The 24,487-nt window shown below is 43.5% G+C and overlaps 1 protein-coding gene across 3 annotated transcripts in view; it reads left to right on the top strand.

Annotated features, from left to right (window-relative positions):
- Nucleotides 1–24,487, top strand: part of TRAPPC13 (trafficking protein particle complex subunit 13) — a 321,232-nt gene that overhangs the window by 169,371 nt on the left and 127,374 nt on the right. For all 3 annotated transcript variants that reach the window (XM_069222813.1, XM_069222798.1, XM_069222805.1), the window contains one exon: nucleotides 13,584–13,656. In XM_069222813.1, the coding sequence (XP_069078914.1) occupies nucleotides 13,584–13,656 (73 nt within the window). The remainder of the gene's footprint in view (nucleotides 1–13,583; nucleotides 13,657–24,487) is intronic.

Consider the following 24,487-nt stretch of genomic DNA (forward strand, 5'->3'; position numbering starts at 1 on the left):
AGGTGTCAAGAAATGGAGTTGGACCCCCATCATAGCCATGGTGTTCCTGAATGCCCTTGAGGCAAAGCAGGGCCCTGGTTCGAATGGAACGCTGCAACTGCATATGTACCGATTAAGACTTGCAAGTCTTTAATAACAGTTCGAGCATCCGCTGATCATTGTGGCCTCACCACAGGATTCTAGAGCAAGAACCAACACTGACTAAAATATAATTGGTTGCACCATCAGGTGTTAGGGGACCGCAATGGTACAGGTACACACACTGTAAGGTTTTGCTGGAAATTAGGAGTGGTGTCTGCGGTGGGCGTTTTGCAGTGGATCCTCTTGTTTGTTGACAGATGTCACAACAAAGGACATACTGTCTGGTCTATTTGTATAGACCATGCCACCAATAGCATTTTTTGCAATAGTGAAATGGTAGCCGCCAAACATGCATGGGCAGATGCAACCCTTCATGCGCTGCTTTAATTGATTCTGGTCTTTGGTCTTGGTTGGGGATCTCACGATCGCCCACCCCTGGTATTCTGACAAAAGCAATATTTTGGGCACTTATATGGTAGGAATATTTAGTGGGATATGCCTTTGGTAGGGGCTTGCTGTCAGTGAAAGCTTTCACAGCAGTCAGAGTTTCATCATCCAGTCTTATCTTGGAATGAGTAACCATTGCAACAGAAGCTGTATTAACCACCCACTTTGCTGCTTCATCGGCCAAAGCATTTCCAACAACGTCTATACTTACACACTGGTGGCCCATGGTGTGTACACCATAAGTATTTGGTAGCATCTCTTTTATATCCGTTACTTTCCCCCACAGGAGCCTGTTTAATGGTGTTCCCTTTTGAGTCTCTGAATCCATTCTGTTGCCATTCATGTAGGTATTAATCTAAGGACTGGAAACAATAGTACGAATCACACACTGTGAGTGTTCTTAAGTAAGGATCTGTATGTTCCAGTGCCATCAGGAGAGCATTAAACTCAGCCAGTGGTGCAGTGCAGTCCCATAGGTTCTGTTTGTGTGTGTGTGTGTTTTGAGGGTGGAACTGGCCATTCTTCATTACACCACTCACTGCTGCACAAGCAGCAGAGTACTGTTGGTTTGTGTCTACTGCTGGTTGTGCTGAACCATCCGTATAAATGATCATCAGATATTGGTCAAGCGACAAAATGTTAGCAGGCGTTGGTATTCTAGTTCATATTGGAGGAACTCTTGTGTCTGTAATTTAGGGTCAAAATCATAGTCAACATCAGTGGCTGTCAGAGAGGTGGCCCTTTGGAGCCGACGTGGATGTAATACTTTTGCTTTTGGAACACTGACTTTGGTAACCGCTTCAGTAGCTGGTATCGGAGTCACAACCGCAATGCGTTTCCCCTGGGCCAAAGGTCTCTCTTTAATGAAAGCCATCTAAACAGCAGTTAAAATCTTTTCAGTGGGAGCAAAGTGTGGTTCAGCCATTGAATATAAATGTGATTTGTATGCTATTGGGATGGCATCATGTTACATAGGTGTATCCGATGGCACCAGCAATTACTCCAAATTTGTTTTATTGTCCCATGTGTATAAGTGTTTTGCCTCCAGCAAGTCTTGTTGTATGCATGTATGTTCCACTGTCCAGAATTTACTTGTGAAATCTGGACATATCAGATAGTGCAGTGGTTTTATGCATCTGGATTTTAAGTTCTGCCACAATTTTTAAAGCCCAATAATGATTGCAGCTTTTTTTAATTGTGTTTGGTGGTTGTAATTGGGCGCACTTTTCTTAGAAATCCGGCGCTAGGCTCTTCCCTTCATCTCATAACTCGTATCTCAAAAACAGGACATTGAGGAAGGCAATTATTGTTTTTTTTTTAATTGAATTTGTAGCCAAATTCTGCAAAACCCACCACTATATGGTCCACCTTTCTTTGGTGTTGGACCAGGTCATCATCCTTCAAGTAAATATCATCGACATAGGACAATGCCTTAAGGTCAATGTTGTGCAATATAGAAGTTACATGTGCTGAAAACAGTCCAGGACTGTTCTTATAAATTTGTGGGAGTTGTGAAAATTTCCTTTATCAGCCTAATGCGCTGAAGGCTGTCAAATCCCTGCTTTCAGGTGCTATATTTTGGCAGAACCCATTGGAAATATCCAGGGTCGTTTTGTACTTTCTGCATGCTAAATTGTTAAGTGCTGTGCTGTGAGCATTTTGTATTGCGAATGTGCATGTATGGCTGTTCAAATGTCTGTAATCTAAGACAGACCCGGCTTCGCTGTGGGTAATAAAGTTTTGTTAATGGGAAATGCACATGGTTCTATCACAACCTGGAACTCAAGTTGTGTGAGTATTTCTCTCACAGATGCTTTAGCTTTATGCTTAATTGGATATTGTGGTTGTGGTAATAGAGTAGATCTTACTGGTATTAAGTGGTAGGGGGAATCCCTATCCCAACCTACATGGTTGCAATATAGTGCGGGAGCTTGTGCCAAAGCCCAATCTACTGCTTACGCGTCTCCTAATTCCCTAGCAATGAGAGGTGAGAAAGAAGGCAAAGTAACTTCTTCCGTGAATGGAAGATTGCGGGCAAATTTTGGTGGCTAGTCCTTTTATGCTAATAGAATAACATAGCACAATGTCAATTTTTCCCAGAATATTACTTTAGCTGTGCGCTCAATGTCTCCTGCGAGTTGTAGTTTCTATTTGGAAAATCCATTGGGGTGGTGGGGAGGCGCGTATCTGCAGTTTCAACTTCTAAATAGCCGTTAGTTGCTGTCACATCCAGCAGCTCTTGAAGATTCTGACGAACTATTATGACCTCTGCTGCGCTGTCTAGCAGAGTCAGTGCCCACTTTGTTCTTCATTAAAGCTTTCAACGTGCGTGGCATTTTGGGCCGAAATAGCTGCCTTATTTTTCTTTTTAAACTGTTTTCTTTTGGGGAGGTTTCTCTTCCTTTTTTATGGAAGGTTCAGCCGAGCATTGTGAATCTTTTCTTGGTTTCATGTACTCGTTTAGTTGTTTTGAACGCCCACCTTTCTCACTGCGTTTATCTGATGAGTCCTGAACGGAACGAGACTGGTGTGTATTAATATATTGGTATCTATCAGGAGTTTTCAAAGTTTCTCTATTTCCAAGATTTTAGTGCTTTTCAGATGTCTCCGGACAAGGAGATTCTTCTCTTTAACATTATCTTTATTTTCTTTTTGTTTATCCCAGCGTTTTTAGAACCCTCAGCCGCTTGCTTGGTAGATTCATTATTGGATTTACAGTGTAGTTTGGGTTTACTAGGTCTGGCCCCCAGACGATCTCGACCTATACTACTATAGGTCCCAGCAATAATCTTCTGCAGAGCACGTTCTTTGTCCAGTACAGGAACATTCCAGAGTCGCTGGCCTACTGCCAGAACAACTGCCTCTCTTTTAGGGTTACTTAAAAATTATTGGACACTGTGGCAAAATTGCTTCCTGAAATCCAGAGCTGGGGGGCAGCCCCGTACTCATCTTGAATTTGTTTGCAAGTGTTGGTGTACTGTGTGCGGTAGGATCGAGAGCAGCAAATACTGTCCCCATGTTGTGCAGTTGTCTACTGAGGAAATCATCCCAAACGGCAAGCACATTGTGAGAATTTGTTTTTTCATCTTGGGGTCCTCTATGGGGACACTGCTTCCAAGACCCTCACTTTACAAATAATGGATTTATTTAGCAAACATCTCATTAAATAGATGTAACTGCTTTGTTGCACTCGCAATAGTGTCAGTCAACGTGTCACAAGTGAGAAACTTAAAAGTCATGAAATGTGATTATAAGGATGATGTAACCAGACAGTATTACAGCCGTGACCAAGAAAGTGAAACATACAAACAGTCCCACCATATTTGTCACAATAATATAACCAGTATTCCTACATACACTACTAAGATTTTAAGTGTGAACAAGTGGCAGTGATAGCCCTAGTATGCCCATCTAGTCCCAGGAGTGTGGCACGAGCCCCATACCTATGTTGTACGTAAAGGAGAGGTCAGTTAGTCTGCTGGAAATCCTCTGCCACGACAGAAGAGGAAGCACCAAGTTTCTGCTGAAACTGCAAAGGACGGGCAGCATATGATGGCAATTTGACTGGAATGTCCCCTCTAAGGATACTAAGGCAGCCTGATGTTTTATAATAAACATTGTGTTATTCTAGGGACTGCCCTGATGTGACAACACCTCCCTTTCTGTGTAAGGAGACACTGTACTCTCTGAGCTGGCATTACTCTGGAACCTATCATATGTAGCTTTGATGCGAGCACAGACTTAAATGTCATGCAAAGCAATGAATAACAGTCTGGCAGAGGAGGACAATAGATAAGAATAATAAAACATCACCACTAAAATGATACCTCGCTAAAATAATAAGAGTAATAAAATGCCAAGTAACTTGGTGATGGGTCACAGGCCTCAGACCTAAGCTAAATTAGGCAAAAATAAGTGAGAGTATGTGCCTAACTACTAACCTCACAACAGTTACGTCCGTCAGACTATTCTGGTCGCAAGGGTATATAGTGTTTGTTGTTTGTCCAAAAACATACGATACCCAGAGGCTACAGTTTGATTTTTCATTGTGTACCCACCCTGCACCAATTCATGTTGTAAAACTAATGAATGAAAAACGGGTATGAAGAAAAGCTATGCATTTTTTTTTATGTGTCCAAGATAATGAGTTAGGAAGAATCCTGTTTGTACACCTCATACTTTCATGTGATTCAGAGAGCATTTGCAAAATGTGTTCTATTTTGCACACCAGCTTACAAGTTAACAGTGGGGAGAAATTATAATATTCAGTGTTCCCATACTTCTGATAAAAACTGAACCACACATGTGAGGCTGGGCCTATCATTGTGATAGTTAAAGGTCAACACTTGGACCATGTGCTCATTGTGGTGTCAGTCAGATCTTCACATGCACATAGTCCTAGTTTTGCTCTGGTCCAATGACATGCATTAGGTCCACACATAGGAGGCAGCCTTTCAAACTGTGTCAGTGTGAAAACCTAGAGTGTTAAGACATTGGCCATTGACTGGAAGTGGCCACATTTTCTATCACATAAACATGAGAAAACAGCCTTTTTTGGTCTATATTTTGACACTTCATGGAATTCTGGGGAATAAACTGTGCTGGGATCAACAAAAGCCAAATTGCCCTGGATACCCTGGGTACCTGGTATGCATTGGGCTTGCTGTCTATCCACCGCCATCAGGTGTATTAGGGGCAAATCTCCCACTTAGTCCCTTCTACCAGGCTAGAAAGACTGTTGAGGCTACGGGGGGGGTGCCACCCAATTCCAGGACAGTCCGCCCCACCCATTCTTTCATTTTTTAAACTTAATCTCTGGTGGTACTTAGGCTTTCTGTCCCCTACCCTGGGGATAACAGATTTGAGGGTAAGCCCACCAATCTGCCCCCTGGATAGAAAAAAGACTGTTGCAACTCTTAGGTAGTGAGGACATGCCTAGATACTGATCCTAGGGATCCTACATTATCCCTGATATCTAGATGGCATACTGCACCCCTTTCCCAGAGAGAGCATATTTGGAGGTGAATCCCATTTTTTTTCCGTGGGGAGCAGAACTCTTACTGCAGCCATTAGAGTTGGTAGCACAGCCTAATGCTATGGCAGGCTGTCACCACCCTATTTTTAACAACAAAATCCTTAGTATCTAGTGGGCTTTGTTCCGCCTGTCCCAATTGGCACCCAAGGAGGCAGAAAGGCTTTTAAAGGGCAGATGAATGGGCCAGTGCCAGGGCGACCAGTCTCCCTCGCCCTATTTTTGGAACAAAACAAGTCCCTGGTTGTTTTTTTTTTTTTTTGCCTGTCTTAGGGGTAGATTGGGGGTAAATTCCCCACAGAAAGACTAGATTTTTTTTAACTAGGTGAGCACTTTCCCATGCCTGGGAGGGGTCCTCCTCTATTTGTTTAATGGGTAGAGCCCTGTTTGGGGATGGACTTCCTGAACGGGTCCATTAGGGAGAAGCGCTGTTATAAATGAGCAGCCAGTGCCTAATGGCATTGTGTGATTTCACGTTCTTACTGTGTGACATCAGAGCGCCGTGCTCCCTGCTTTTCACAGTGTTAGTAAATAATAGTCTTGGGATGTAACCGGAGATTATAACAAAAATGGAAAATCTTTCTGGTGCAAGCACCAAAAGACGTTTTAGCACATTTGTAGAGCATGATCTGTTCATGTCGTCCGCACTGCAGAGAGAATGCGAAGGATGTAAAAATCTTGTCCTCTGCATTTAAGAACTTCACATGCATAGCTGCCAGGTTTTTGGATTGCTCCAATGTGCCTTGTTTGTTTTTAGTGCTAGTATGTGACTTTTAAGTTTCTCACTTGTGTCACGTTGACTGACACTATTGCGAGTGCAACAAAGCAGTTACATCTATTTAATGAGATGTTTGCTAAATAAATCCATTATTTGTAAAGTGAGGGTCTAGAAGTGGCTCAAAGAGCTACAAAGTAAAGAACATCTCCAGGCCTACCACTGTGACCTGGCTTTGCAGCTGTAAACTTCTAATTCAACCTGTTGAAATAAACCCTTTTGACAGGCCTAAGCCTTACTTTTAAATTTTAATAAGCCATCCCTAGGGAAGGCCATATTGCCCATATGTATATGAAAATTAGGACAAGCAGAAATTGTATATTCCTCATGTCCTTACAATGAAAAAGCATAAAAGTTTATTTCACTGTAGCAAGACTAGCTGCTTCAATAGGGAAATGTTGGATTTTGTTATAACACCTTATAATGCTATTTTCGGATTGATATCAGCTAAATAAATATTTCAAGGGCTTTTTTAATAGTTACATTTAATTGTAAAGTTACATTTTGTCTGACTATTACATAAACAGTAGTTTCTAAAAGTTATAATTTACTTGCCTGAAGGATCCGGAGGCCTTTCTGTAAGTAGTCAATTGTCTCCCGGCAGATTGATGGCTCCTCTATGGTGAGGTATAAACTGTGCTCCCAGGACAGGGACAAAGGGCCTTGTGTGTGGGGAGGTGTTGCTGCCCCCGGGCAAGGATGGCCTTGGGCTATGGCAAGACCCTTAATGCACTCAAAAGGGCCTCCCCTGTGACAAACAGATGCATCTCACACCTGGGCATGCCTCCGCTTTTATCCTTTTAATAAGCCAGGCGCCAACTGCAGTAGAAGGAAGAGCTGCTTTAGGACTGGTTATAGTGGCCACCAGGTTGGGAATCTGAGTATCCTCTTTGACATTAAGGTTTTGTATCCTTAGGGGTCATTTCCACCCACTACCTTCTGTTGGACATAAATGTGGCACCTCTAGGCACCCACTCCAGAACATTGCTGAACATATGGAAAATCAGAAGAGGACTTAACCTGCTGTCTGAGATCTAAGAGCCTAGTAGACTGTAACTTCTGTCTCTTGTACCCAGGACAAAGAAGTGGACTCCAATTGTCATGTGGCTCACCTCCTGTTCACGCTCAGAAACCTTTCCTGCAGCTGCCCAGCTGATTAGTGGCCACTGGACTCTGCCTTCCACCCAGTGAGTCTCTAAGTGTCTCCCCTAAGGTCCAAGGGGCTTAAGAAGTGTTCTCTTCTTCAGTGTCCGGCCAGTGCTCAATCACACTCAGCATCAAGTTGCTCCTAGGTCCTAATCTACTGTGACTATTGACTATTATTAACACTTTGTGCCTTTTGATGTGGTCTCTAGTTAAAACTTAGACCGGTTCCCCTTATGGGATTTTGGTTATTAAATTTTACTCTATTTTTTCTAATTGGTTTTGTGATTTTTATTGTTTTACATTTAGACTGTTTTACTGTTTTAGTACTGTATAAATACTTCACACATTGCCTCTAAGTTAAATGTGCCTGCTCTGTGCCATAGCTACCAGGGAGTTGAGCTCAGGTTAAATTAGTGTCATTAGTGGTTCACCTCGACAAGGACTGTGATTATTACTTGAGGTGGGTACTTATCACCTCTCAGCTAATAACCCAGTTTCTTACAGTGGGCTTATGTGCCAGTCGGGACGTGTATAGCTTACTACTTGAAATGCATTGCAAGATGATGGCTATTGCTTTGCTGTAGCATTATTTAATGGGAAGGCAAGAGTTGGACGGTTATGCTGCTGTTATCAGAACTGTAGCCTCTGCCCCACAATGTGAGACACTTCCCACTTAGGGCATTCAGCATCTGTTGTTTTTGCTTTTGCTGCTCTAAGTGGGAAGGGTATGCCCAGACGTGGGTCCCGTACTGACTGCACCAAAGGATTCAAGCTAGCCTGGCCGAGGAGGGGTGATACCCCGAAACTAGTCCCAGGATGCTTTATTCCGGTCCAGGGAGGACCTGGCTTGGCAATTCGGCTGAACTGTTTCCATGGGGAACAGGGTCAAAACTGATTTGCATATGGCTGGGTCCAAACTGGGGTGACGTGGTGGGCAATAAAACGATAGATTAAACCCAGATCTTTGTGACTGGGGATGAATGTTTGCATTGTTCAGCATTCCATCCATCATCTATTCTTTTTGCCTTTCTTTCCCGTCTCGGCACAAGGAGCAGAGGCAGCGTCGGGTCCTTCATAGATGAGGAGGCTAGCGGGGCGTAATGAGGGACGGGGGCACTGCTGTTTGTGGCATGTGCAGTTTTTTTCCATGCACTTTATTCGCACTGAAGAGAAGGAAGCCTCCCGTCTTGCTATAAAACTGAAAACTGATAATAACATATGTCTGGTTTTCAGGAAGTATGTGCATAGCTGTTTGCATTCATTAATCAACTGATGTCCTTATGTGGGCTGGAAGATGTTTCAGAGTTTTTCCAGAAGCATTGGTCTTTGTTTACGTGGGGCCTTCTGGTAACACAGCTATCTGAAAAATCCCTGACTTCACTTTGCCAGTGCTGTGACCGAAAGATGGGCTAGCTGGTGGTAATTTTGGTCCTTCATGTTAGTAATAATGCGTTGAATTTACATTGAAGACGAGATGCCCTGTCCGAGTGCATCATTTGTTAACCTATCTTTGTATATAAAACTTTGCATCTGAGAAGAACCCATTCATTGTGCCAATGGGTCCTTTCCAACATTGCTGGCAGAATAATATGGACAGGGTTTGAGGGCAAACAAAGCACTCATGCTCTCACATTCGCCACAACAAACTGACTCCAAAAGCTCCTTCAGATGCAGGTTGATTCCGTGCTCACTCTGGTAAGCTTCTCCTCTTCTTCCAGACCCAGAGGGGCTCGCTCTTACCAGGTTGTACACTCTTCCAGCCCCACAGGGGCTCACACTCTCCAGTGTGTTTACCGCACCCAATCACAACCATATATTCACTAGCTATTTGTTAAACTGTCGCAGTGGGGCCTGGGTATAATTGGCGTGGCACACTAAGCAAACACGTTTCCCGTTGCACCGTTGCACGTGCGATTTGCAACTAAAGGGTGCAGCCAGTTCCGCTGTGCGTTTGTAGTAATTGCCCCGCACAGGCAGATAGGCACAGGAACCATATTAAAAAAATAGAAAAAATAGAGCACTGGTGCCAGTGTCGGCAAATGAGGTAGCCACGCCACTCTTGCAACTTCTCGCCCTCAGCTGGTGTGGAAGCGATGCACGACGGGATGGGGATTTTAGGATCGATGCATCCAGTACCAGAGGAAGGGCTATCTTCACCCACAGACCATGCCATTGCCGGGCGCAATGCTGCTGGAAAGTCGCTGCGCTCAGGGTTTTATTAAAAGGTCTCTATCGACTAGTCTGCTTCATTTCAGGAAAAAGTGAGGCAGCAGAAGCAGTTTACACCTTGCTACAAATTGTTTATAGTTGGTAAAGGTTGTCCTAATAATATTTTCAATTTATTAGAAAGTTCATTTCCTGTTACTAGAAATGCCACATGGATCATCAACGCGCTCACACTGGGGTGAGCCTGCTTTAACAAACATTCACTGGAATATACTGTAGTTATGCGAAATACACTATGTATTGTCTGTTTTCTAGAAAATAATTTTCCTCTGCACTTTTGAATACTTTACTATTTTTTTAAAAAGGGTTGTAATTAACAGAATTCTTTGACTAATGTTCAACACGTAGACTTATATTTGGATCAGTCTAGGGAAAGCCTTCGTAGGTAAATGCAAAACCAGTCACATTATCCATAATTCATTATTCCTGTTTGCGCCAGTGTGCAATGACCCCACAGTGTACGATAACCAGCGCCGGTCCTGCCACTTTGTGAAACCTGCGTTTCATCGTGTTGCAGTACAGAGCCCTGAGGCCCAGTGAGCAGCCATGCACATCTTGAGCTGAATGACCTGAAAGGATGGTATTTTGGAAACTTAAAACGGCAGAATGTGAGCAAATAAAATAAAGTCAACTCCGATGGTGTTTAGTCCTTCTTGTGTAGAAAATGTGATGTAACTAGAAAAAGAAAAGTGATCAGCAGCGTTATATTCTGAAGCAATATTTAAAAATGTAATTTCTGCTAGCATCGGCTATTCCATGGCCAAAATGTAATTTCTTCTAATATTGGCTAATACATGGCCAATTTGTTGAGTGTGTCACAAAAAATCAGTTAGGGACTGTTTATCCGGTGGTGCAATGATTTACATGCTGTGGATCCTGTTTAGGTCGAGCCTAGGCAGCGCATACCATTGGCTTTTTATTCCTCAGTTTGATTGTCCTTCAAAAAGTCTTCCTCGCAAGTGGTAAATCCTTCTTCGTCCCACCTTGTTGTCACTGGTATCCTCCCACGAAGCAGCGACTAACTTCCCATATTTTTACGCTTTTGTCTTTATCAGTTGTTTTTATGGAACTATTTTTTTTCTTTCCGTCGCTCCCTTGGAGCTCGGTTGTATGTAGGTCCTGGCCCAGTGGGACTTCTCTACACATCTCCATCTCCCACAACACTGCTTGCCCACCCGCACCACTGCTCTGCAGGTGCTGCTTGCCAGTCCCAAATCCACAGCACCAACTCAGTATCACTCAGCACCACCTGAGCACTAGCGCAGCACCACTACCTTAGCATGACTCTGCACCATCTCAGCATGACTCTGCACCATCTCAGCATGACTCTGCACCATCTCAGCATGACTCGGCACCATCTCAGCATCACCTGAGCTCCACCAGAGCAGCACCTCAGCACCAGTACAGATCCATCTCAGCATCAGCACAGTACCACCTCCTCATCAGTGCACCAGCTCATCACCAGCGCAGCACCAACACATTACCAGCGCAGCACCACCTCAGCACCAGTGCATCACCTCTGCATCAGTGCACCACTACCAGCAGAGCCCTACCTCAGCAATTCAGCACCAATGCATAACCACTTCAGCCTCAGGGCAGCACCACCTCAGCATCACCTGAGCACAGCACCAACTTAGCATCACTCAGCACCACCTGAGCACCAGTGTAGCACCACCACCTCAGCATGACTCAGCACCACCTCAGTATCACACAGCATCACCTCCACACCAGACAACCACCACCTCAGCACCACGTGGGTATCATTCAGTATCACCTGAGCATCACCTCCGCACCAGCACACCACCACCTCAGCATCACCCAGCACCACGTGGTATCATTCAGCATCACCTGAGCATTACCTCCACACCACCACCACCTCACCATCACTCAGCACCACCTCCGTCTGCCTTCGGAATCTGGCATCTGTTGTTTCTCCCCTAGTCTCCCTCCACTGGTGTTGTAACTCAGGTACTATTTCCCAACTCTACCCTCCCGTTGTTTATGTCCCACCCACCTCCCCATAACAAACAAACAAAAACCTATAACAAACAAGCATTAGAACAGGCAGGAGGAAATTGTCAGAACTGAAAAGACCAAAAAACTAGAATACATTTTTGTATGTTAATTCTTCTTTTAATAGGGTTGTTCAGTTGTAAATAATGGCTTCTTTGTTCTACATAAGATAACAAAAGTGCTTATATCACTTTTTTTATTGTAACTTTTCAACATGCTGCACAGTAGCAACAGTGCTCTGCAGCACAGATTAAAGACATTGGCAAAGTCAAAAGCTCTGGCTAAACGTAGACCTATTCGCCATGCCAATGCTTGTTATGGGCCCTCAGTCTGAAGAATGAAGAATGGGGGTCGGGTAGCTCTGGGAGCTATTTTCATTGATTGTCGATTTGTGAGAGGGTGCGCCCTCTGGCTGTCTGTACAACTTGTCCCGAAGTCCTAGAGTTCTCCCTCAATGCTGCCGTGTTAAATGACCCACTGCTGTGGTCTAGCTAGCACGCTGCGGAGTGTTTACTTAAGCCTACCCAGTCAGTGCACCAGCAGGGAGGCTCCAATGGGGTGGGCGAATGGACTGCTGTCGGGCAGGATGCTGCTGCCTCAGTTTACACAGTAACCTGTCGAGATGACCTCTAATACCCAGGGGAAAGATGCTAAGCACTGTCACACAAACATTTCAGAGTACAACTTCAGGAAGTTAGCTGTTCAGCAGACCGCGAGGCCCTTGCAGACCAAACTCGCTGATTGCGTGACAATCTCCGGTCCTCAAGGTATTGCTGCGTGAAAATATCAGATGTTAGAATAACCTTAGCTGCGTGGCACTTGGTAAGGGCTGAGCGTGCAACAATGTCTGTGCCGTTTGTAACATAAAATACACGTTTAAAAACAGCTGCACCACAAAAGTCTTCCCAGGGTGTTCACATTAGCCTACTGGGTCAGCCTTCCAATCTATGAATTGTAGACTTGAGGTTCTTGAAGGGGCATAAGTATCTTCCAGCAGGCCCATGGCCAGTATGACTGAATGAAGCATAACGCATAAACTCCTCATTAAAAAACATAAATGCTGCCTGAATTAGAAATAGTATGTTGCAATCATGCCCGGTTGGTTTATTAGGTGAAATAATACCCATCTTGAAAAAAATCTTACCAGAGATGTCACACAAAATCATTACATGAAATGAAGAAGCGACGCCGTCTGGGCCTCCCTTGTATATCAGACAATGCTTGAGCCACCACACCAAAGACATAGACAAAAAACGTGCAATATCGAAAAGGTTTCAGTTTATGAGGCTTTAAAAACAATTTGGCCTCAACGCAGCTAGGGTTAAATGTTGGAACCCTCGATTACATGCTCCGTCTGGCTTGAGGCAGAATTACAGTAGGTGCGTGCAATGAATCCATTCGTGTATATGGTGTGTGTATCCGTAAAATTGTACAAACAACGTCTTCCCGGTTTCAGATTCTCCTGGCACCAATAGTAAGACCTACTATGAATCCTCACTGAAATGTTTCCGTTATAATTTGTCATGTAGAACTATGCAACATCTCATTAGTGGACACAATTTTTGAAAAGTAGTCTCATGGCTTCACATTTGTCACACGAGCAAATAGATTGTTTATGTTCTGATCCAAGCAGTTCCAATTCTGAAAAAAACATAATCCCAATATCTGATGACGATGATATTGTGCGTTAATTCAGAGACCAGTGAAGGGTGCCAGGGCCTTTCTCCGGATCACTCTGAGGTGATTTTAGTGCTGTAATATTGACAGATTAATCACTAAAATGTGTGCATGCATATATAAATAGTACTGCTTGAATAAAAATGTTTGAAAATTAACCTGGAATGTCTGAAATATGTGTTTCAGCTTAGTGTGTGCTGTAAGCTACACCACGCAGACTAATGAGAAGATGTACTTCAGGAAGTTCTTCAAGTTTCAGGTAAGCTACCAGTATTGTTTCTGTGTGGTGTGTTGATAGGGGCGGCGCATGGCCCATCTTCCCATCTGAGTCACGTTGAAATGAGACTTGAGGTTAAGGGCACAGTAACAGCTCCACTCGCAGAGATAAAGGATAAGCTTACAGTGTTCTTGTAGGCATGTTAAAATAGGGACAGAATGGAACAGCCTGTAGTTACCTCACATGGGATAGTACAGATAAGCTCCAAGAGGTTCAGAGTAGCTATCATTAGCTTGTGAGCATGTACACAAGCAAAGCAATGACGAAGACCTATGCCATTTGTTTTGCTCAAGAAATCAGCTAAAGTGCTCTTTGAAGGCAAGTGAGAACAGAAGAGAGGTTTGTTTTAAAAGGAAACAAAATATAGTTAAAATTAGTAAGTAGCTGTGTTCTATAGGGTATCAGGGATGCCTATGCACCCATCATTGCTTTGTGGGAGTAAAAAAAAAAAAAAGCCCTGCATGACCCTCAGTACTGTGCTTAATTTGAGTCTGTAGTCTCCGGTGCTCTGCACCGGCACTTAATTGCCAACACCGGTACTTACGACAGCTGCCACATGGTGGCTCTGTTTTTGTAATTTAAAGAGGAGCAGAACCACGGTTGTTAATTAACTCAACATACATTAAAAACAGTTAATACCGACCACCGAGCCATTTGGATAGCTTTGGGGGCCTTGAACAGTCTGAATAGTCACACTTGTGGCAGTGTGAAGGTTGTGTATGTGCTGTCACTGGCAATGCTGGCAAAGGCAGTGGGCAGTGCAAGCTGAGGTGACCTCCTGATGAGGGGTCTGGCACTTATTTTTTTTACACATTAAGCACTGAATACCCCAGTACTAAAAAGGGATCAACAAGTAAAGGTACGCTAGCAAATCGTGGCTACAGAAATTAAAAACCAATTAGTGTGCAAAACATGCTGATCATGCCTGTAGTGAGTTAAGTGTGAGCTAGTTTAGGTGGAACGTTTATGCTAGAAAAAGTATGTTCTGAGCTACAAGTTGTCTGAATCACATGTGTTAAGTAAGAAACTAGTGACTCAGGCACTTATTTTTTATTTCTGTTGTTCTTGCTTTGTTCTGTTCCCCAGACATTGTTTACTAAGACCTTTTCAGGTGAAACCCCACCAGACAGCTCAACTGTCTGGTTTGCTAACTACATCTTGGGGGCATTCTGAAAACTTCCCTGGGCATGCATTCCATCCATTGCTTAACATTGGGTTTTTGTTTTTTGTAACTAATATTTGCTTGCTTTCTATTTGCTGGATTTATGTGTTTTAGTCTGTCCAGCATGAGTTTGTCTTCCCATGGAGCACAGTTTCTTTACTGTATTCTTCCACTAGTTCTTGCTTTCCCTTAACAGGCCTTTAAATCTTGTCCTTTTTTTGTCACTGTGCTATGCAATCCAAGACAGGGGTCAACTGTCAGGCTGTTTGTTTATATTACCTTGTTTGACATCAAAATTAGAGGATTTATGTGACAATCTTGCTGTGAAAGTAAATGTTTTTTTCTGGTACACAAAATTTAAATGTATGTCAGTGAACTGTGCACTGTGCAGATTATAGCAGAATTAGGAAAGCGCAAATGAAGCATATTTTTTTGTAATTCTGGAGTGTGGTGGAAACAAATATTGTAATACGCTCAAAACAAATCAGTACACTAGGTGATGACATTGCCACACATAATCATTTGTGTGCAGTATGCTTTTACCAGTAAAACTGTATGTCTCTGCAAATGTAGTGGCCATTTCAGTTGAGCACTTTAATTCAATTCAATCAATTCACAAATTATTTTATTTGGCATAGCCATTAGAAGTATAAAAACAATAACATGTACACATTTTTCTATTACATACTACATTCACATACAAAATTCTTAAATCATTCTAAGTCTTAATAACCAGCTCTACTTACGTAGATCATTAATTTAAGGTTCAGGTTCTTATAATTTTATAAAGTGCAGTGTGCCAACCAGATTATCCCATATACAATTCTGATTAGACTCAAGTCCTTTCAATCTCATAAGTGCAGTTTCCGATATGAAATGCACCGCATTTTATCGTATTTCAATAAGGCGAGGCAAAATTTTCTAAAATACCATTGTCCAATATAATTCTAAAATAGTGAATTATAGTAAAAAAAAACTCTTCATTCCTCTTTACTTCCTACAAAGTTCAAATTCTTACAGTTTCATAAAGTGCATAGTGCCAACTGGATTTATCTCACATACAATTCTGATTAGACTCAGGTCCTTACAATCTCCTAAAGTGCAATTTCCGAATTAAAATCCTTAGAATCTCATAAAGTGCAATTTCTGATATAAAGTACTCTACATTTAAATTCTTGCCTCGTTATAACTTGGCACAATTTTCTAAAATACCATCAACCAGTTATAGTATTTAAAACTCTTCATTCCTGTTTACTTCCTACATCATACTGAAGCCTATAATTCCAGTTAAAACACCTCTTAGGCTATTTAAAAACAGGCCCAATGCACAGGTTACATTTAAAAATCTCATATCAATGAGTAACCTAAACGCTTGGTCCTGATTTATAATATTATATTCCTTAAAAATTGGTTTTAAAAACGTATTACGCACTTCTAAAAACCAGTAACAATCCAAAAGTAGGTGTTGCATAGTATATTTCAGTTGTACGCCACATGTACATAGACCCTGGGCATCCTTAAGGAATGCTTTTACCTTTGGGTCTCTATAGCCTGGATTCAGCCCAATTCGGAACTGTAACACTGAGTTTCTTAATCTTGGGTTAGGTCGAGCCTCTATATAGGGAACGTTTTCCGGATTCCTCCATCCGACAACAATAGCCTGAGTTGATATTTTGCTCTCTAAGTACTTCAGGTCTAGTTCTCTTGCTCTTTCCTTCACTATTCGTAGATTAGATTTCGGAATTTGTGCACCACACCACTGGTTGCCAGGTAAGCCTAAGAGGACACAAATCTTTTCTAACAGTCCTCTCATTTGTAGCGCCCAATGTAACTCGCTGGTTGTTATTTCTTTTTTACACAATCTCGCGATGTTACAGTTCCCTTCACCTCTTATACTTAACCAGAACTTCAGTGTTCGGGTTGTAGCTTGTAGTCCCAGGTAAGTCCATGCCATCAGTTGACATTCTGCTCTTATAGCTTGTAGCATACTTGAAGGGGGCAGTGAGAGCATACGCTTAACGCAAATGCTTTCTTCTGTCTCCCAGTTTAATTTCCCAAAAATGTTTAGAACTTTCACTCCATATTGGAACTGGGCGACGTACCATAGCATTAAAGGCAGAAATAACCGGCTGGAAGGAAGGACCCCTATATTTATTATCGAATTGTTTTAATCCCCAAACTGATGATAGAGCTTTATTTTTTACAGCTTCGGTATGGACTTTCCATCTCAAGTGTCAGTCAAACCATATGCCTAAGTATTTATATTCTTTTACCTTTATTTTTTCTCCTCCTAAATGGTAGGTAAATGCACTTTTCTCTTTCCCCATAGACATTATTTTCGTTTTCTCCATATTTACTACCATTTTTTTCTTTTGACAATAGGAGTAAAACGCCTCCAATTTCCTTTGTAGCCCTAACTCCATCATATCCCTTCTCACTAGATCGTTAGCATATAATAAACAGGAAACATGTACACCATCCATTTTTGGGCTTAAGCCTTTGGTCTCCCGTAACAACCCTGGCAGGTCTGACAGAAATAATGAGAATAATATTGGGGCCAACACGCAACTTTGGTGAAGGCCATTCTTTATGGGGATCCTTTTTGAAAGTGAGCTGCTCATATCTAAAATTACTTGGGCCCACTTTTGTGAATGTAGACCCTGAAGGAGTGATAATAAATCCAAACCAATCCCTAACTGTTTTAGCATATCCCATAGTAATTTCCTTTCTACCAAGTCAAATGCGGCACAAAAATCAACGAAGCAGCAAAATAGGCTGCCTCGCATTTTCACTGTTTTTTTTGCTAATGCCCACAGACTAAAGCAGTGGTCGATTGTCGAGTGCCCTTCTTTAAAGCCACCTTGTTCTACTGGTATCAAAGCATTATCATCTGCCCATTCTTTGATGAACCCCAGCAATAGCTTTGTAAATACATTTTCACCTACATCTAATAGGCTTATCAGCCGATTAATTTTTTGGTTGAGTTGGATCCCCTTTTTTGTGAATTGGTCTGATCATGGCACCCTTCCAATTCTCTGGGAAACAGCCATGATCCAATATTTTACAAAACGTAGTATGGAAAAATTTAGTCCACCAATCCACATTCTTTTTTGTTATTGCTGGGAGATTGTCTGGGCCTGCCGCTTTAGTTAATTTTAATGCTGCAATAGTTTATTTTTTTGTGGGGAGAAAGCTAATCTCATGTTCTTGCCAAGCTTCCTAATGATACCATATCCTTCTTCATCATCAGTACCTTTATATATTGAGGACAAATATTTATACCAGTCGTCTTCTTCAACCAGACACCGCATGGTTCCTACCTTTTTTCCCTCCCTTACCAGCTGCCAAAAGCCCCTAATATCCCGTGTTCTTATCACCTCAATCATTGTATCCCTTTTTTTATTGGCATATTCTTGTTTCTTCTGTCTTATCAATATTTTATAGCCCTGTTTTGCTTGACGGAGCATCTCTTCCGTATCAACGGAGGGTCTTAGCTTATATTCCTTTTCTAATTTTCGCATCACTTGCTTTTTCCGCCTACATTCCCAATTAAACCATGTTTTGCTATTATTTGTCTTAGATGGTTCACCCTTTAACTTTCCCTCTTGCGATATTCTTTAATTTAGTTTTTAGGCAGTTAACCATTAACGCAATGCCCTTATTGTAGCCTTTGAATATATCTTCTAGATCTTCTTCCATACTAAGGATTAGATAGTTTACTATCAGATTATTAAGTACTTCAAGACTACTTTCTGTAAGTCTAGTCGTTATCCTACGGGGTACTCAACTAACACTATCAATGCCTTTTCTCTTTCTTTTTGGGTTTTACCAGCTGATCGTATTGCTAAACGGAGTGGCCAGTGATCACTGCCCTCTATATGCTTAACTTCAAAGTCTAGCACTTCTTCAAAGAACCAGGTGTTTACAAAAGCATAATCAATAGGGCATTCCTGCTTGCCTATTCAAAAAGTCTTTTTTGCTGGACGATCCATCTTCATACGCCCATTTAGACAAAACATGCCTAGAGATCCTAAAGTTCTTACTAAGGACAAGTCATGGGAAGAACTTTCTACATTGGGAAACATGCTACTAGGGATTTGTGCAGCTTCCAATAGCCCCTTATATAGATTGTCACTACTGTTAGGGTTAAGTTTGATTAAAATCTCCCAGCATTAAAATCAAGTATCCTGCTTTACCAGTACATAGAAGTTCCACATCTTCCTCAAAGAGACCCCGCTGGGTATTATAATCAGACATATTCCCCGGTTGTATATAAACATTGATTATCAGAACCTGTTTAACACCTCCAATTTCATTGTAGAGATCTTCCTGGCATGCCAATAGCCAGCGACATTTGTTTTTTATTTCTGTGATCTTGTTCCCTATTCTTGTAGAGGCTAACATTAATAGGCCCCCTGATGGACGTCCTAACCCTTGCCGTGTTGTTCCTCTGAAAAGCCTTATAAAACCATCTACTGGTTCGGGTTCGTCGCACAGCCAAGTTTCCTGGAAACACATTACATCATACTCTTCAAACTCTCCTTTAAACCGTTCTTGTTTTAAGTGTTTATTGTATCCTCCCAAGTTCCAGGATAAAACCAAATGGCTGTGCGCGGGGCTTAATTCCTAGTCCACCTCACTCAGTTCTCCCCTACTATACTTGTCACAGGGGGTTTACAATGGACTCAAGATCATTCCTCCCCTGTGAGTCGTTATACTCAGTGGCTACGGTTACACTTAAACTACCATTGTTTCCATCCACACACCTTCTGCAAATTTTTTTTTATATGACAGATTAGACTGCACTTGGTTTGGGAATAAACCTGCATGGCACCTGAGGGCTCGCCTATCTTGTGACTCATCCTCTGTCACATTTCCCTGCACTAATCTTATACCCTCCTTCATTAGCTCCACCTCTGCTTGTAGTACTAATCGTCTAATGCAGTCAGAATAAAAGAGTGCTTTAGTCACCTCTTCCCCCACCGGGCTTAATATGAATCCTATTTGCTTTATATCATCTGACTCAATCTCACATAAGCTTGGGCACAAGGCCATAACTTCTAAAAGGCGGGTGCGATTCAAGGGTTTTAACTTCCTTTGCCGTTTCCTCCCAATCTCTCTTCCCCAAGGCTCAAAATAGATCCACCTGCCTTTACTCCCACTAGGGCTTTCTCGCTCCTTCTTATTCTCATGGTCATTAGGGGAGAATGAAACCCCGCTCTTCGTTGGGTAAGTTGGATTTTCTAATTCTCTGCCACCCCTACTTCTCACCGATCTCTTACTATTATTCTCTGCCTCCAAACCATTAGTTTCTCCTCTTTCTTCTATTTCTTCTACTACTTCCGTTTCCACTTCCCCTTCATGCCTGCCCTTCTTTCTATTCCCTCGCTTACTGACTTCTCTATGGGGTATACTAGATACCTTTTGCGACCAAGCCCCTTGCTCTCCGGTTATTGCTTCCCACCCTCGGTCATGGCCTATCTTTAAAATATTGTCCTGAGCTGCCTGCGCTATCTTTCCCACTCCCCCTTCTGATGTTTTACTCCCAACGTTACTTTGCTTACTTTGCTTTCTATATTTCGGTTGGTAGGGGAGACTAAGCAAACCGTAGCCCTTTATCCCCCATCTACGATTCCTCTTCATCACTAACATTGGTTGTTTAGAAACATATACTGATGGTTTATTTAATGTTTGCAACCCCTCCATCTTTATTTTGTTTGGGGGCTGCTGAGGGTATCTGTTTCTTGGTCCCTTTTTTCCAATATAGGCTGCACTAGAGCTGGCATACTGCTACTAATGCATTTCAGCTCTTCAGTAATTCCTTGTAATTGATTTTTATGTACTTTTCCCAAACTATTATTTGCCGTTAGTACTTCTAAAATTGCTTGCAGGGTCTTTTGCATTAGGAACATTACATCTAATAGTGACTCAGCGGGTACCGCAGTAGTATCAAACACAAATGCAGACTGCCTACCCAGGGGGGAAGATGGTAGTAGAGCGCCTATTCCACTCTCTTCTCTGACAGGCCCCCCCAGACCTCCTACAAAACCCTCCCTCCATTCCATTCTCACAGAGCCAGGGCTGGGCGGGAAACCCACTTCTGATCTTATACTACCCATAGCTTGTGGTGGGGGGCATGGGGATTAGGATTGCCTAGGTGCCAGTGAGGCCTTACGCCCACCCACTAACTCAATCCCCTCCCCTAAAAACAAGTTATCTATCTGCAATGAATCTGAGGCTTGAGAGTTGTTCCTCATGGGTCGACCTATTTCACTCTGATTAGAATCAAACATGATATTACCCTCTGACGCCTGTGACATGCTATGAGTCTTTTTAAAATATTTCCAAACAAACTCTCTAATTGAAGCCCCCAAGGGGGTCCCTGAGGGTTTTGCGTCACTGTCACCATTGTCTCTATGTGTGTCGTCCTGGTCCAACAACTGGAGTATATTTTCACCATTTCCTTCTTCATGATTTCCATGCGATACCCCTGAGAGCTGATGTGCCCCCAAAGTCTCCCTTGGTTTCAAACTTATCTTAGGACCCTTTTTAATGCCACATACTCTAGCTTTGGTTACTGGCATCCTGTGCACTATGCACTCTGTACTGTATACTGTATACCAGGTATATACCCAGTATTATACTAAGACGTAATAGTAGGGGGATTTCCACAATACATTTCTACAATAGATCGCAACACTGTACACTGCCGGAGACTTCACTGTAGGAGTTCCTTCACTTCTTGATCCAGCACCGGAGGGGGGCAACCCGCACTGGTCTGGCCTGATACCAGCCGTTTCCGCACCACCACCAAGGGCTAACAACGAATTACTACTGGCACTAGGTTCCTTTTACACTCCAAAATTCCTCAGGACTCTCCAACTAAGGTCAAGGGCGAGGGCCTGTGCTCCTCACAAACTCCTCACCCGGATCCACTGAGCAGCCAAAGCTGACCACGATGTCCACGCTGCCCAGCGTACGCCACCATAAGCCACAGTACGCAATATAGTACTGGCGGTAACAGAAGTGGCAAAGGGGGTTGGGATATCCCTATCCTTGCCTCCCCCACCTACTGCCTGCCTGCCTGCCTGCCTGCCACCACTCTACTCCCTGAAGGGTAGGCACAATATTATCCGTGCTCGCTAGGGCCTCCGGGCCCACTTGAGTCCACTTTGAGTCCACTTTGAGCCCACTTGAGCCACTTAAATCCAATCTGGCAAAGACCAGAGACAAAGAAAAAGTCTGAATTTAAGGATCCTGTGCTATTTGCTTTTAGCTTAGGGCTGCGGTAGGGGCTGGGGCACAAGGCACTAGGACGGAGGATGAGGGTTAAAAGAGGGTTAATAGAGTCAGCAGTCTCACCAGGCTCAGCCTCAATGCCCCGCTGCCTACTTCGCCTCACCGCCGGCCTCTTGGCCTCGCAACGTCCTCTCCCTGACTACAATTCAGCTTGCTACCAACCGTCGTGCCGTGCCGCGCTCGGCTTCGCTGAGCCAAGTCCCGCTTCTGCTTCCGCTCATGCCCAGCAAGTCTAGCGCCAGTGTTAGTGAGTTTGTTTCCTTCCATCTGGTTCCTCTTTCCTGGTGGATGTTCTTCAAAATCAGGTTATCCGTCTGCCTTGTTTTCAACTCTTTTACTACTTCTTAAACTGAAAGCAGAGCACTCGAAACTGTGTTGTCTGTAATGGCCGTGTGCTACCACAACATGCATAACCCGCACTCTGCCACCCCACTTTACAACACTCTACGACATGCCACTCAATTCTGTGACACTCCTCTCTGACAGGGCACTCCACTCTGTGGCACTCCATTCTACTCTACTATACTCCACGTCACCCCACTCTGACATGTCACCCACTCTATGACACACCACTTCACATCACTCCACTCAATGATTTGCCACTCTATACTCTGCGACATGCAACTCCCCTCTACGCTCTTCCATGCTATGCCCCTCCACTCTGACATTCGCCTGACATGACCCTGGTCTACATCATGCCACTCAACTATGCTCTCCAACACGCCACTCCACTCTACTCTACAACATCCCACTCCACTCTATGCCACTCTGTGATATGCCACTCCACTCTGCCATTTGCCCCTCCACTCTGTAGCACGACACTCTGCCACTGTACTCCCCTCTACGCCACTCCACTCTGGTGCCTTACTCCACTGTATGCTGCACCACTCCACTCCACTCCAGTGTATGCCACTCTACAACACTCTACTCCGTTTTCTGACACTCTATGCCACTGCATGCCACTGTACTCCCACTCTACTGACACACTACTATACTCTACTTTACCACTCTGTGCCACTCCATGACACTCTTCTCCATGACATTCCACTATACAACACTGTACTGCACTCTACACAACTCCCTCAGCACCACTACCTGCTACTCTACACCACTCCACGACACCCTACTCCAGTCTACTCTCTCCCACTCTACGCCTCTCCACGACACTCTACGCCCCTCTTCTCTACGCCTCTCCTCTCCCTCTCCCTCCACGACACTCTTCTGCTCTTCAGGACTCTAGTTTACGTCACTCAATTCTGCGCCATTCTGTGCCATTCTACAACCCTCTGCGATACACTACTCCACAACACACTATGCCACTCCATGACACACCACTCTAATCCACTCTACACCACTACATGGCGCACTATGCCTCTCCATGACACTCTTTCACTCCACTCTATGATACTCTGTGCCACTCCATTCTCTGACACTCTCGCCACCTCACACTACTTTACTCCACTGTGTGCCACCCTACTCTATAACACTACGCAACTACCTCCACGCCATTCTATGCCACGTTACCCCACTACGCCTCTCTCATGTACTCTGCTCAACAACACTGCACCATTCCACTCACCAGCACTGTCACTCCACAACACTGTACTCTACTCCCCTCTACTCTATGCCCCTCCACTCTGACACTCTACTCCCTCCATGACACTATTCCACCCCACTGTACAACAATCTACTTCACTCTACACCACTCCACACTAAAACACTATGCCCCTTCACTCCCTTCCACCCTACTCCACTGCCTCATGCCACTCCACTGTATGCCACTATACGTCACTCCACAACACACTATGCCACTCCATGCCAGCCTATTTTACTCCACGCCACTTAATGGCACTCTACGCCACTCCATGACACTCTACACCACTCGATTATGACACTCTACTCCTCTCCCATTCTGTGACAATCAGCTACACCCTACACCACAACACTATACCCTACTTAACACAACTCACTCTATGCCACTCCACTCTGCTCTACACACTGTAGTTTACTACTCTCCACGCCACTCTCGCCCACTCCACTTTACATTTTACTCCACTCTACGACACTCTACCCTTCCTCTCTATTCCACTCTACTTTCTCTGCGACACTCCACTGAATGCCACTCTACCGTTCTCTCCGACACTCTACTCTACAATACTCCGCAGCACTACATGACACTCCACAAGTCGTTACTCCACAACTCTCTACTCTCTGACACTCAACTCCACAACACTCTCCTGTAAGCCACTAACTTTTAGCCATGCTGAACCAGCAGCCACGTTGGTGTACCACACAGCTAAAACACATTGGCAAAGCCAATAGCTCTTTATTGGTGGGAACTTTTGGCTCCGC

Source organism: Pleurodeles waltl, chromosome 1_1, assembly GCF_031143425.1.
Source record: "Pleurodeles waltl isolate 20211129_DDA chromosome 1_1, aPleWal1.hap1.20221129, whole genome shotgun sequence".
Classification (NCBI taxonomy): Eukaryota; Metazoa; Chordata; class Amphibia; order Caudata; family Salamandridae; genus Pleurodeles; species Pleurodeles waltl.